Consider the following 13,852-nt stretch of genomic DNA (forward strand, 5'->3'; position numbering starts at 1 on the left):
GAAGTTTAATCGATAATTGGCATTTCCATCAGCTATATCGTAAAATATTTTAAAGCGCTAAATATTTTTCCGCAAAAAAATCTTTGGATGGAGACCTGGTTAATGACAATATACACCTAGAGTGGGACCCAAGGTGAGAAACCATGGTCTGATGCTCGCACCACATAACCCTTACTATATGGATTTTAGAAAGTGCACTAGATGCTCAGTGCGCACGTTTAGCATAAACATGGATTTTAGAAAGGGCACAAAGCACTCAGTGTCATGAAGGTAGAGCGTCAGAGAGGACAAAAGGAGGACTAGCAAACTGGTATGACTCCAGGGAGTGAAGTACTCAACTCTCAGAATAAGAAGAGAATTTACATGCTTGGCCTCGGAGCGGCATGCTCCTAGGTGACCCTCTAGAAAGAGGTGGCCAATATTGGTCCTGGAGAGCTCTAACCCTAATCAAACACACCTGAACATACTAATCAATGTCTAAGGTTTACTAAAAAGCTACAGACAGGTGAGTTTTTGAACAGAGTATTCAACTCTGAAGTCGAGAGGAGAACTTACATGCTCAGTCTGGGAGCGGCTTGTTCATAGGTGACCCTTCTGAAGAGAGGGGAGCGCTGCCAAGCTCAACCAAAAGGGCATCTCATCAGGGAGGCCAAGGAAGGCCCATCAACCTGGTATGACTGCCTTACGGAGCTCAAAGGAGCAGAGTGCTCAACTCTCAGATCGAAAGGAGAACTCACATGTTCAACCTATGCAACTAACTTTGCTTCTGGGAGCAGTGTGCTCATAGGTGACCCTCTAAATCGAGGCGAGCACCGTCAAGCTCCATTATATGGGCAGCCCGCATGATGGCGCAAGATATGGCTCTGGGAGCAGCGTGCTAATAGGAGACCCTCTAAAGTGACGGGAGGAATGCCAAACTCAACCATAAAGGCAGTCCATCAGGGACGCCAAAAAGAGACCTAGCAACCTGGCATGACTGCTTCATGGAGCTCTAGGGAGCAGAGTACTCAAATCTCAGAATGTGCATGATAGAGCTCCTGAGAACGGCGTGTTCATAGATGACCCTCTAGAGTGAGGGGAGCACTGCCAATCTCAACCAAGCTGGGAAGGATCCTGTTGAATGGGCTTATAGGAGGAACGTTGGCTAAATGTCTGATGCATATGGCACACTTTTTTGGAAACACTTCAGGAATGTCAAAGTCGTAATCTGACTGGTTGAATTAAACCGGATTTCCAGGAGATTCGAGTGTCACGTTTATTTTCGGTCCGCCGGGAAACAAAGATGCCTGTGACGCCAAACCCCCTCATGAAAGAAGAAAGCCGTCGTGTTTACAACTGTGACAACGAGCGCTTATCAGGGTCAACTAAACACTGGATTTTCAAAAGTATGTGAAATATTTAAAGTTTGCGGCATAGAATCTTTAAAATGCAACCGAGAGTTTCACACACCGGTTTGTTATTGTGGCGACATTTCCACGCTCCGAAACGTGATGCTAAACGAAACGAACTATGATTGGTTGTTTGACATGTTGGTCAAACGGCCTCGGCCAATGAAAGTGGACATATATTCCAGACCTGCTGTCAGTCTGAAGGTCTGGCTACGCGAGACTAGACTCCAAGCAACCCAGTATGGCTGCAACTTGGAACCCAAAGTCATTTATGCACATGATAGGGCTCCTCGGAGCAAGTACTCAATAATAGGGTTTTCAGTAATGAAGGGAGTACAATCACACTCATACCTCAGGGAAAAGGTGTTCTCAAGCTCACTCTCATAGAGAGGGGAGTCTCACCAGTTCTACCATAAGGGCATAAACAAACAACGGTGAAGATGAAGAAGAGGATGACATATTCACCCGGTGCCCTTTTATACTATAGTCATGCTGGTAGTGATGTCATAGGTTGTCACCGGCCAATGCTGTCGTGTTTAGACATTTGCTTCAGACACCGCTAAAACTAAACGTGTTCTCCATAGCGACCACTAGAGGACACAGTTCGAGTTCCCTCGAAAGGGAGCTAATTTCATCAACACATGTAGGTTGAGAAAAGCACAGAAACACACAGTCATTCAGCAGGACTGACACACTAATCTTGCTGTCTATATGACAAACACTCTGATGGTTTACGGGGTCTTTTTGACCCCAAATGACTTTTGCTCAATTTTAAAAAAATGTTCCCTTTGTCCAAATGGTATGAAACCTTCTACGGCTCTCAACACTTTCTAGATCTACAAAAAAAAAAAAAAAAATTATTGGAATGATATCTGTTTTTATGTTAGCGTGACAAAATTTGTGACACTCGTGGCTTTCGGGGTCCCCGCAATCAAAATAGATAAAATTCATCATCAAAATCAGAAACAATGCAGAACACATCGACAGAAATGGCACAAATAAAGTGGCACAATTCCACCAATGCAAAAAACATCCACAATGCTAAATTATATTGCTCACAACACACACACATAGAGGAACACATTTTTGAGACTATAAAAACTGTTCTCTTATCATTTGTAAAATAAAATCATCCAAAATGCAGTACCACCACAAAAATAAATTGGTGACACTGACACATTGAAAATGTGCACACTCTCACACACACACACACACACACACACACACATTTGTAAGGCTATAATTTGTCAAATAAAATCATCCAAAATGCAGAACCACCACAAAAATAAATTGGTGGCACTGACACATTGAAAATGTGCACACTCACACACACACACACACACACACACACTCTCTCTCACACACACACACACACACTTATTGTTCCTCGTTGTTTGATTTCTTTTACTAAATTTGATCTTTTACTGCTTTATTTGCTCACTTGTTATTGCTGTTCAGTTCATGTGTTCATATGTAATATAACTGTTCATTTCTGTTCATTTTTGTTCTGTTACAGTTAGTAACTGAAATATTGATTAAAATTGTAGAATTATATTAAAAATAGATAATTGAAATAAATGATAAAATCTTAAGACTCCAACATTTCTCTTTGTAACATTTTGTTCAGGTTTGATTCTAATCATAATGTAACATTATTGAAAAACTGGGGGTTTTTCAGTACAAAAAAATACTAAACTTTGACAAAAAATATTTTATTTTTGTTATAATTGTGATTTTATAATATTTAGATATGAATCCAACTGAATCCAACTTGTGAAAAGATATCTTTCAGGTCTCTCAAATAGCAAATAGCATACAGTGGAGCTCTATGGCCATCTAGTGGTTAAAGTGATATTTTTTTATTTTAAAACTGCATTTTCCAAAAAATGGGTATAAATGTTACATTAAATCATTTAAAATGATCCATGTTATCCCCATGAATGAAAGTTAGAAATCTGGGCCTTTTATAAAGTGAATTTTACATCAAATGCTGTTTTTTTGTAAATTTGTAATTTAAATAAATATTTATTTATTTATTTATAGAAATTTAAAAGATATCATAAATCCTCCAAAAACTGCACAAATGTTGAGTAAAAACATTAACAAACAGAGTAAAATTACATTTGTAAAAAAAAAAAAAAACTATTATCTTGTTACAAAATTAAATGTTATTGTCTGGGGTCTCTGGAGACCCAAAAAAAAAACTATAGGGTACAGAGATTTAAACCATCAGAGGGTTAAACCACACAAGCACATCAAAAGCTTCAGCTCAAAGCCAACATTACATTTATTCTGGAAACGTTCACTCTGTCAAACACCAATTATAGAAAAAGATCATATTTGATAAATGAAAAATACCTTTTTATATTTTGATAAATAAATCATTTAGTTTAAATTTATTTGTATTTTTATGGCACAGTTAAATTTCTGTTTCACTATAACCTCCTTGTTTGTGTTTCTTCTCTAACTCTTCAGCCACGTGGTTCTGATGCATCTTAAATTGAATTGAATTTAGATATGGGGAGTTTGGAGAGCATGGCAACAACTTGAACTTCTTCTGTGATGTTCTTTAAACCGTTCTTGAACAGTAGAACACCATTGCCACAAAGGGTTGTACGTGGTCTGGGACATATGAATAGAATATTTCAAAATAAAATATTTAGATTTCATGGACTTAAGTAAAACAGTAACAGCAAGAGATTTAAAAATAATAATTCAGAAACATTATTTAAAGGTGCCATAGAATGAAAAACTGTCTTTACCCTGGCATATTTAAATAATAACAGTTCTGTACATGGAAATGACATACAGTGAGCCTCAAACACCATAGTTTCCTCCTTCATATGTAAATCTCGTGATTAAAAAAGAGCACTGAAAAACAGGCGAATCAGAACATAACACCGACTGTGACGCAACAGTCGGGATCACTACGCCCCCAACATTTGCATAAACCCGCCCTTGTTCTAAGCCGGCCGAACCATCAGAAGCTCTGCAGGTATTGTAAATAAACAAGCGCGGACAACAGCGAAAATAACAAAATAAATTGTATGTTCTAGGCCGTGCAGGGGGTGTGAAGTGCAGGGATGGGTTGGTGTCTGTATTCAGAAAGGCACAGAAAGCAAATAACGCGAGCCACTAAAGGGACATGGTTAGCTCCTTGCTAGCGGTAGCCTGTTACAGTACATAAGATTTCACTCTCAGTAAGGAGAGATGAGGATGATGGCGAATGACTTACAGATCCTGAGCACCACTGACAAGCATCTGATCTTGTGAAATGTGTGGTAAGTACTGTTGCTCCATAATGTAAACATAGTTTGTGTGATCGCGTCTCTTGAAAGTGAAACTATAACGCGATCGATGGATCGTTCAAAAGCAGTTTCAATGCCTCGCATATTAATAACGGCTCCCTGATGCCCGCGTTTTATATACAGTATAATTACCCGACGATATAACTGCGAGAGAAAGTATTTAAATATATATTTTCCTCCCTGTGCTTCCTTCTTGCTGATGAGCCGTACTGTGAAACAGCCAATCAGAGCAGAGCTCAACATTGAGCAGCACTGTGAAACAGCCAATCAGAGCAGAGCTCATTATTATTCATGACCCTGCCAAATAAGCCAATAACAGAGCGTTTCATTCTAGGGAGAAATCCTAGGGTTGTAAATGGACATGTGAAATCGTTTCTGGAGATTTTTTGCCCTTACCTAAGCCACATACCTTCTGTGTAGATATCAGAGAACAATTTAAAATACTGTATCAATGCATTCTATGGCACCTTTAAGGTTTAATCGCACCTACAAGTTGCATTTAATATTAATCAATTGGGGGCAATTAATCTAAAAGTTGAGTGTGTTTTTACTAGTGATGTTAAGTTCAACACTGAAGCCTCGAAGCTTATATATATATATATATATATATATATATATATATATATATATATATATATATATATATATATATATAAAAACCACATTTCACATTAAAGCACTGTATCTTAGCTTGATTTATTTTGCCAAAAGCACGTGGTCTACGATGTCCAAAGCTTCATTCACCTGAAAACCACATAACTGCTTCAGTATCTTGTTCAAACGAAGGAACCTCAGCGCCATTTCCTTTACTTACATTATAAAGACTTAGCATTGTTTGCTGTGTGTTGTGTGAGAGTGGCATTGTTTGTCGGAGATAGCAACAGTAACTAAGAAGGGCGGGTCTTTTTGCGAATGGTCAGTTGTGTTGAACGCGTCGCTGGTTCAGAACACTTCACCATCACTAGCTCTCGCTCTGGTTGACATGTGCACGCTCCTTCAGGAGAAGTGCCCATACAAGGAATTCCAGTCTTTGTGGCATCATGAAGGGCCATGCTTGAAATAAAACTTTCCTAAACTTATACAAACCCAGGAGTGTTTTAGGCACATAAATACTCCGTTATTCATCCAAATTGTTTTTTTAAACTTTGGCCGTTTTTTAGCATGAGAATCAGAATAACTACACATATAAATAACTATATTGTTTGTTTGTATATTATGCAAACTATTTTATAATAATTGTATATTATTACTGTAAAATAAAATTTGTCATACCATGAAACAGAATTTTGGTCATACTGCCCACCCCTAGTTGTAATTATTTTCATAACCCCCTTAAACAACAGCAACTCTTTAAAACAATTTGTCAACTTTTATTAAAATCCGTACAGAGCTCAACATTTACAAATATGGTTTTGGATGGACTAGCACAGATCAGTAGCTCTTTGCTGTTTCATATGTTTCAGGGAAGGCAAGACTCTTGTGTCCTGATCCCATGACCGATGGCAGGATTCCAGCATTTGGCACCACATTCCATGAGAGGGTAAGTGTGATGTTCTTATTCGCCCTGTATTAGGGAAAAATAGATGTAAGAGAGATGGGTTCATGCCTATACTTCATGTCAAATATCTATAGTCCAAACAAGGTCAATATTCATTCAACTAGGGTGTATATTTGTCAGAGTATTACAACTGAAATATAAACATATGATTCATTAAATAATTACAAATTAATTGCACATCCCCAGATCATTTACATTTAGCAGACACTTTTATCCAATGTGACTTACAAATGAGGAAAATAGAAGCAACCAAAACCAGCAAAAGAGCAACAAAATGCAAGTGCTATGACAAGTCTCAGTTAGCCCAACACAGTACATGTAGCAAGGTTTTCGTTTTTATATCCATATATACAGGTGCATCTAAAAAAATTAGAATATCGTGAAATTGACATTTCAAAAAGTGAAACTTTCATATATTCTCGATTCATTACAAAGTAAAACATAAAAAAAAAAAAAAAAGTTTTAGTTTTGATGATTAGAGCTTACATCTCATGAAAGTAAAAAATCCAGTATCTCAAAATATTTGAATATTTACATTTTTCATTAAATTTCATTAAATGAAAGTTTCATTAAATGACCATCCCTACAGTATATAATCTGGTTATCTCTTGTTCTTTGAAACCACAATAATGGGGAAGACTGCTGACTTGGCAATGGTCCAGAAGACAATCATTGACATGAATACTGTCAAGCAAAGCCGATTCAAACACTTGGGAGAGCTTCACAAGGAGTGGACTGAAGCTGGAGTCAGTGCATCAAGAGTCACCACGCTCAGATGTCTTCAGGAAAAGGGCAACCAAGCCACTTCTGAAACAGAAACGTCAGAAGCATCTTACCTGGGCTACAGAAAAAAAAGAACTGTTGCTCAGTGGTCCAAAGTCCTCTTTTCAGATAAAAAGGAAATTTGCATTTCATTTGGAAATCAAGGTCTGGAGTCAGGAAGAAGACTGGAGAGGCACAGAATCCAAGCTGCTTGAAGTCCAGTGTGAAGTTTCTGAAGTCAGTGATGATTTGGGGGCCGTGACGTCTGCTGGTGTTGGTCTATCGTGTTTTATCAAGTCCAAAGTCAATGCAGCCGTCTACCAGGAGATTTTAGAGAACTTTATGCTTCCATCTGCTGACAAGCTTTATGGAGATGCTGATTTCCTTTTCCATGATATTACGGTGCTTGATTGGCCAGCCAACATGCCTGATCTGAACCCCATATGGAATCTATGGGATATTTTCAAGAGAAAGATGAGAAACAGTCGTTCCAACAATCCAGATGAGCTGAAGGCTCAATAGTGCCTCAGCAGAGCCACAGGCTGATCGCTTCCATGCCATTCCTCACTGATGCTGGAGTTTGTGTTAAAGGAGCCCCACCAAGTATCGAGTGCAAAAATGAACCTACTTTTTTTTTTTTTAATTGATCTTAGGAAATATTCTAATATTTTGAGATACTGGATTTTTGACTTTCGTGAGCTGCAAGATTTAATCAAAATTAAAACAAAAACTTTATACATTTTTTACTTTCTTCGTAATGAATCTAGAATATATGAAAGTTTTACTTTTTGAAATAAGTTACAAAAAAATGAACTTCACAATATTCAAAATTTTTTAGATGCATCTCTATACACACACACACAAATAAAACAAGTAGATAGAATAGAAAAGGAATATAGAAAGCTAATGTTAGAGTTTAAGAAAAACAAGCAGTAAGAAAACATATAGAGTGCAAGTGATGGAGTCAAGTGTTTCTCTTTTTTTTCTTTTAAAAAAAAAAGAAAATAAATGGATAAAATAGAATTAGAATAGAGAGTGCTAGAGTTAGAGAGTCATATAGAGATGGAAGAGATGCGTTTTTAGACGTTTCTTGAAGATGGCTAAGGACTCGGCTGCTCTGATCGAGTTTGGCAGGTCATTCCACCAGGAGGGAACAGTTAAAGCTGCAGTCCATACATTTTTTGTGTTCAAAATTTTTATAATAAACAAGTATTATTTAGTGGGGAACAAATAAAAGTGAATAAGTGTAGGACCAAATCTGGTAAAATATTACACATTGCTCTTTGTATTGTTGTAAAATATATAAATGAAAACAAGTAAATGTATTAATATATAACTATAAAATTAAAAGGCATTTCTTTAGATAAGACTCATCATATATGTTGCTGCCTTCATTACTGTGCTATACATTAGATTATTAATAGCCTTTCTTTATCTGTCCTATCATAGGACAGAACAAGAAGCGCTATAAATAATCTTTCATTGCATAAAAGTATTATAATACGAAGCGCTCCTATACAGAGCGTCACAAAGCGCTTATGCGCATCCTGTGCGCAAAATGATGCGCTTGAAGCAACACGGAGTCACAGCGCGCAGCAAAGGAAAGAGATATTGATGCGTAGTTTATTAAATCTGTGCGACAGTTTATTGAGCCTTTTCTTTTAAGGGTTTTAAATCTCAGTTATTGTGCGCTCTTGAAGAGAGTTTCATCTTTTTGACTGTAGTAATCAAACACTAGACGCAGTTTGAATGCTGAATATGGCAGACAGATGCAGCGGAGAGAACAGTTCACTTTAACTTGAATTTAACAACTTGAATATTCATCTGTATCTCACATTAAACTATGGAACGGCATCAGAACACAGAACACTTTGACTTTATGGTGATTTATAATGTTTCTGTGCTTTCGTGGGGCTTAACAATAACACAACAGTTTACGCACAATATCGGATTTGGATCGGTCTTGTCTGACCAACCTGATAGAGCCGATACCGATACTGAGTATCGGATGGATGCATCCCTATTAACCGCTAGAGTTATGTAAGTTTACATTTAAAGTCATTATTGTGTTAGATGAAAAAAACAAAAAAAAAACTAAAAAACAAAGAAACACTGAATAAACATTACAAAAACTCAACGTTGCATAAATAATGATAACGGGTATTAAATGGATAAAAACATGACTATTGAAATATGTTTGAAATTTGAGACTGAAATTATTAACCCCCTGGGGTCGACAAACGCGTATGTTTTGTGGCAGATTTTCCTGATAAGGCAGAAATGAGCTTGAATTACTCTGCCATTTTTGATCGTTCAGATAAGAGCAATACACCATTTGAATCTGTAAGGGGTCTACTTTTATTTGTATACACTCATAATGACAACTAAACTTTGTGCTTTTGAAGAATAAAGAAAACAAACAGGGTGCGCTCTCTGCCTTCTCCGTCTCTGAATGAACTTTTATATCTATAAAAAGTGTCTACTTTCAAATGAAGTCATATCGAAAACAAATATTCTGTGATGAAGTAATCTGTATGAAACCAACACGATGTTAAGTCTTTCCCGTCTAACTCATTATCTCTAATGCAATCCCGCCCCCTCGCTGCACGCGCTGTTCATATGTAAATAACCACGTGAGCCGTCCAACATAAACAAAAAGTGAAGATCCTTCATCGCGTCGACTGTTCGTTTCTGGAAGAAGATGCGCTGGATTTCCCTCAGAAGAACAACATTTCATCCAGTAGAGAAGATCGATCTGATGAGTAAGTAATGTTTCTTTTTTGCATTAGTTAATGTGTTATTGTGACAAACTTGAACACATTACTAGTTGGGTTGCTCCCAAACTACAACACGATGAATGCTAAGCATCTAAGAATGTTTAGACCATGTTTATTATTAATAATCTTTTCACAAATATATTTTAATAGCGTGCTAAACTATGACAATTAGTTCTCAGATATAAAATATCCTTTTTTATAGTACAAATTACATCGTTTTATAGTACAAAGCACGCGTGAGTCTATGGCTGTAGAATCATATCTTCTATACTATAAAATCATACATGATGTTCAGGATGGCTATATGACTACAAAATCACAGTTAAAAAAAAATCAAACTATAATTCTTGACTAAAATGTTATAAATCCAGTAAAACATTTTGAATATGATGAGCAATTCATTATATTTAAATTTCTTACGGCACTATGATGTTTTCATGCTCTTTATAAAACAATAAAAGTAATATGAGTGTACATTCTATGGTAAAACAAGGTCCTTGACTACTACCTTGAATGTTTTTTTCTTCTTGAATCCATGGGAAGTAGCAGAAACACTTTAATAACACGTGAATATCAGATATGATTTACTTGTTTCACTTGTTGAACAGAATCTGTTGCAGGAATGACTCTGTTCACATCTCTGTGGTTAGATCAGTGTGCACAATAATGTGTCTTTGACCTTCATTATGCATGTTTTGATTATACTGTATTGTAAAAATACAAATAATTTAAAAAAAATATAATTTTTCAATCTCCTCACATTCTCTCTTACCTGCCTCAAAGTCACAGTCACACTGATGGGCCATTATGGGGAGGGCCCTTTGTCTCTCAGGTGAAAACCACTTAATATTCAAGGCCATTACCACTCCCTCGCATATACGTTTTCAAATCACAAAACATGTCTTTAAAAATTTAAATCAATATACTGTTTTCTGTGAGCAAATAAACAAGATGATTTTCACATAATTTTGAAGCAAAAATTCTAGGCTATAAGATCCAGTTCTCCAAAGTCTTGTGAACAATTGTTCTGTATGTGTTTTATGGTCTTATTTCAGTGACTTCAAAATTTTAGTTTTTCACTAACCACGCATAAACGTCTCAAAAACACAATCATGTACATAAATGCTGCTAACATCTTATTGTAGCCCAGTTTGTGCTGTTTACTGTGTTATTAGACTTTAGCCATTTACATTTTTATAAGCAACTGAAAAAAGCATGTCAGGGCATGTCAAAAGTTCTCCAGGCCCCCAAAACACCCTCAGACCCCAGGGGGTTAAAAAAAAGAAAATTTTATTAAATTCTCAATATGAAACTACAATCATAGAAAAGATGGTGGCAAGTCACTTAGGTTTTAGAATGAAAACGATCAACGTTTACACTGGTGTTTCAGAAACAATGGGGGAATCTACCCGTACATATCTATGGGTACAATAACGAGCATGATGTTATTGTTTATATGGTCGTCAAGGATACGCAGAGTGAATGTGGGCAGCCACGCCATTGTTTTCAAAAGTCTCCGTTTCGGTCCGTTTACACTGAAACGCAACCCCGGAGTTTTCAAACTAAAACGGGGTCTGCAGCGTTTTCAAAAGTCTCAGTTTTTGACCTTGAAAATGCCGGAGTAGTGTAAACGATAGGTGTAACCGTAGTAAAAAGGTATGCGTTTTAAACGAAAACGCACTAGTGTAAACAGGGCTTTAATTAGTGAGTGAGTAATTCATTCATTCATTCAAACAGTTGGGTTCATTCAGAAACAAAGCAGGTGACTGTCGTTAGGGTGCTTTTCAAACTGAAGGCTGCACCCTAAGGAGGATGTGTCCTTCCTAGTCCATTCCTTCTAGGCTAGAGTGCTGCTCAGCATTAAACGCTAGAATGAGACGGTCGAGTAAGTGCGCATGGCTGTCAAAAAAAAAGTTTCCCCCACTTTTTATAAACAAGTTTATAATAATAATAATAATGAAAGAAAAAGGAACTAACCTTAGACCATTCCCATCATCAAAGAAGAAGTATTTGGATTTAACATCCCTCAGGATTAGTTTGGTGTTGTCACCTCTCAAGACAATCTTATCCCATAGCACCACCTGGTTCAGTGCCTAATATGGGATAAAACAGCTCTTTACTGATATGAAAATCACAAACAGGTCTAAAATATAACAATCTACAACACAACAAATACTACTCTCTTAACTGATTTTCATCAACAAAACAGTTAATTTGCCAGGCCCACTAATCTATGGATAGACTGAAGACTTACATTGCTTTTGGTTGAATATTCAGCAGTTAGGTAAAGAAAGAGCTCCTTTACATTCCAGTCAAATATTGGCTGCAGATGTTAAAAAGTGGTTAAGGCAAATAATGTAAATCTAGTTCTTGATGTAAACTGCACTGCAAAACTGACATCTGAAGTGGCACACACCACAAAAAGGTGCATCACAGACTGATGAATGGTGCACCACTGATGTGGCATAAATGCATTTACACAGGAATTATATAATGCAGAAATAATGCTAAATATAAAACAGTGAATAGAACATTAAATAAAGGATTTTTTTTTACATTATAATAACAAATCTGAAACTTTTTTCCACCAAGGTATACAAAATAAAAAAAGGTAATTCTCACAATTCTGACTTTTCCCTCGCATTTCTGAGATATAAACTCAGAATTACAAAATATAAAAAGTCACAATTACCTTTTCAATTTTATATTTCATGGCTGGATTTAAACTCAGAATGCAACTTTGTTTTTCTCGCAATTCTGACTTTTACAATTCTGTCACAATTACCCTTATTATTATTTTTTTAATCATGGCAGAAACAGGCTTCCATAGAAACTATAGCATATTAGTGGTTTTAAAGTATCATTTTATTTATTTATTTATTTTTGCATCTACATGGTGGTAATTTTGTGGCACAGCAGCAGTCTTTTCTATCAAAAGGATATTAGCAGAAATGTCAAATGTCACAAAGCCCAAGTCACTCCTCTCTCGTGGTCCTGTGAAGTCGTCTACATTTTTACTGGAGAAAGAAGAAAACGGAAGGATAAGAAGAATGGGAAGGTGAGAAAAGTGCCTCATTGTTCAGATGTGTGTGACAAGATGAACCTACATACACATTTAAAATGCACAAAAGTAAATAAAGTACGCATAAAATAAACGCTAACAGGTAATCTTAAGAAATATAGGCCTAACGTTAGTGTTCACGCTCTTTTACAGTTTCAGATACAGACAGCATTTCACAATATTGTTGAACATATAACCGTAAAACTCTATATATTCACTTATTTTGCATAGCTGATGTGCTGCACTGCTATTGGCCGCCAGGTCAGCAGCATCTATGAGTGCCATATGTTGCAAAAACAAATGATTCTGAATGGACGGCTCGTGTATCTCATGATGAGATTAACTCTGATTTCATATCGATGCTGTGGACGCAGACTCAGAAACGGTGCAGGGAACTTACATCATGACTTTGGATACGTGTATATCCACCGGTACGCTTCTGTCTTTGAAGGCTGTGGTAATAAAGCATCCGAAAGTGAGTGCTGCCATCACACTGAGACAGAAGGCGAAGAGCGAGTTCGCCCTCGACAATACCGTATTCATGATTCAATCTAGTTCTGATCAAACTAAAACAGCGTAATGCAAAACAAAGATATATTGAAACGCTCCGAGCGGAGGTTCAGGGCAGGAAGTCAGGCGTTTAAAAGATGATTCGGAAGCAAGACCGACTTCCGGTTTCCTTTTGGAAAGTACATACTGACATCCAGTGGTCAGGAAGTGGAATTGTAGTAATCTTTTATCTTACACACCCAGTTGCTCCAAAGGTTAAGGAGACACAGAATTATGTTTAGGATTTACCCTGTTAGCGATTTTTTACAGAAAAGATGTCATTTTGAGGTGGACCTGTGTGGTTTTTGTTCTTCTTTTACTGAAACACTTGATCACCTATTCTTGCTTCTAAATTCTGGTTTGATATTTATAGTTGGTTATCAGTAAAAATGGAAGCAATTTCTTCATTTGTATTGCAAGATATCTTCTTTTTTAAGTGTGATTTAAAT

At 36.7% G+C, this 13,852-nt stretch overlaps 1 protein-coding gene across 1 annotated transcript; it reads right to left on the reverse strand.

The window, feature by feature from the left end:
• Positions 1-6,048: 6,048 nt before the first annotated feature.
• Positions 6,049-13,517, reverse strand: LOC306872566 (signal peptidase complex subunit 3-like). Its single transcript, XM_079421173.1, has 5 exons — positions 13,255-13,517; positions 12,735-12,810; positions 12,048-12,122; positions 11,771-11,886; positions 6,049-6,260 (listed from the first exon to the last, which is right to left on the reverse strand). The coding sequence occupies exons 1-5, from the start codon at positions 13,395-13,397 to the stop codon at positions 6,128-6,130; spliced, it is 543 nt and encodes a 180-aa protein (XP_079277299.1). The 5' UTR covers positions 13,398-13,517; the 3' UTR covers positions 6,049-6,127.
• Between the last annotated feature and the right edge of the window lie 335 nt (positions 13,518-13,852).

The sequence above is a fragment of the Barbus barbus genome, assembly GCF_936440315.1.
Source record: "Barbus barbus genome assembly, chromosome: 7".
Classification (NCBI taxonomy): domain Eukaryota; kingdom Metazoa; phylum Chordata; class Actinopteri; order Cypriniformes; family Cyprinidae; genus Barbus; species Barbus barbus.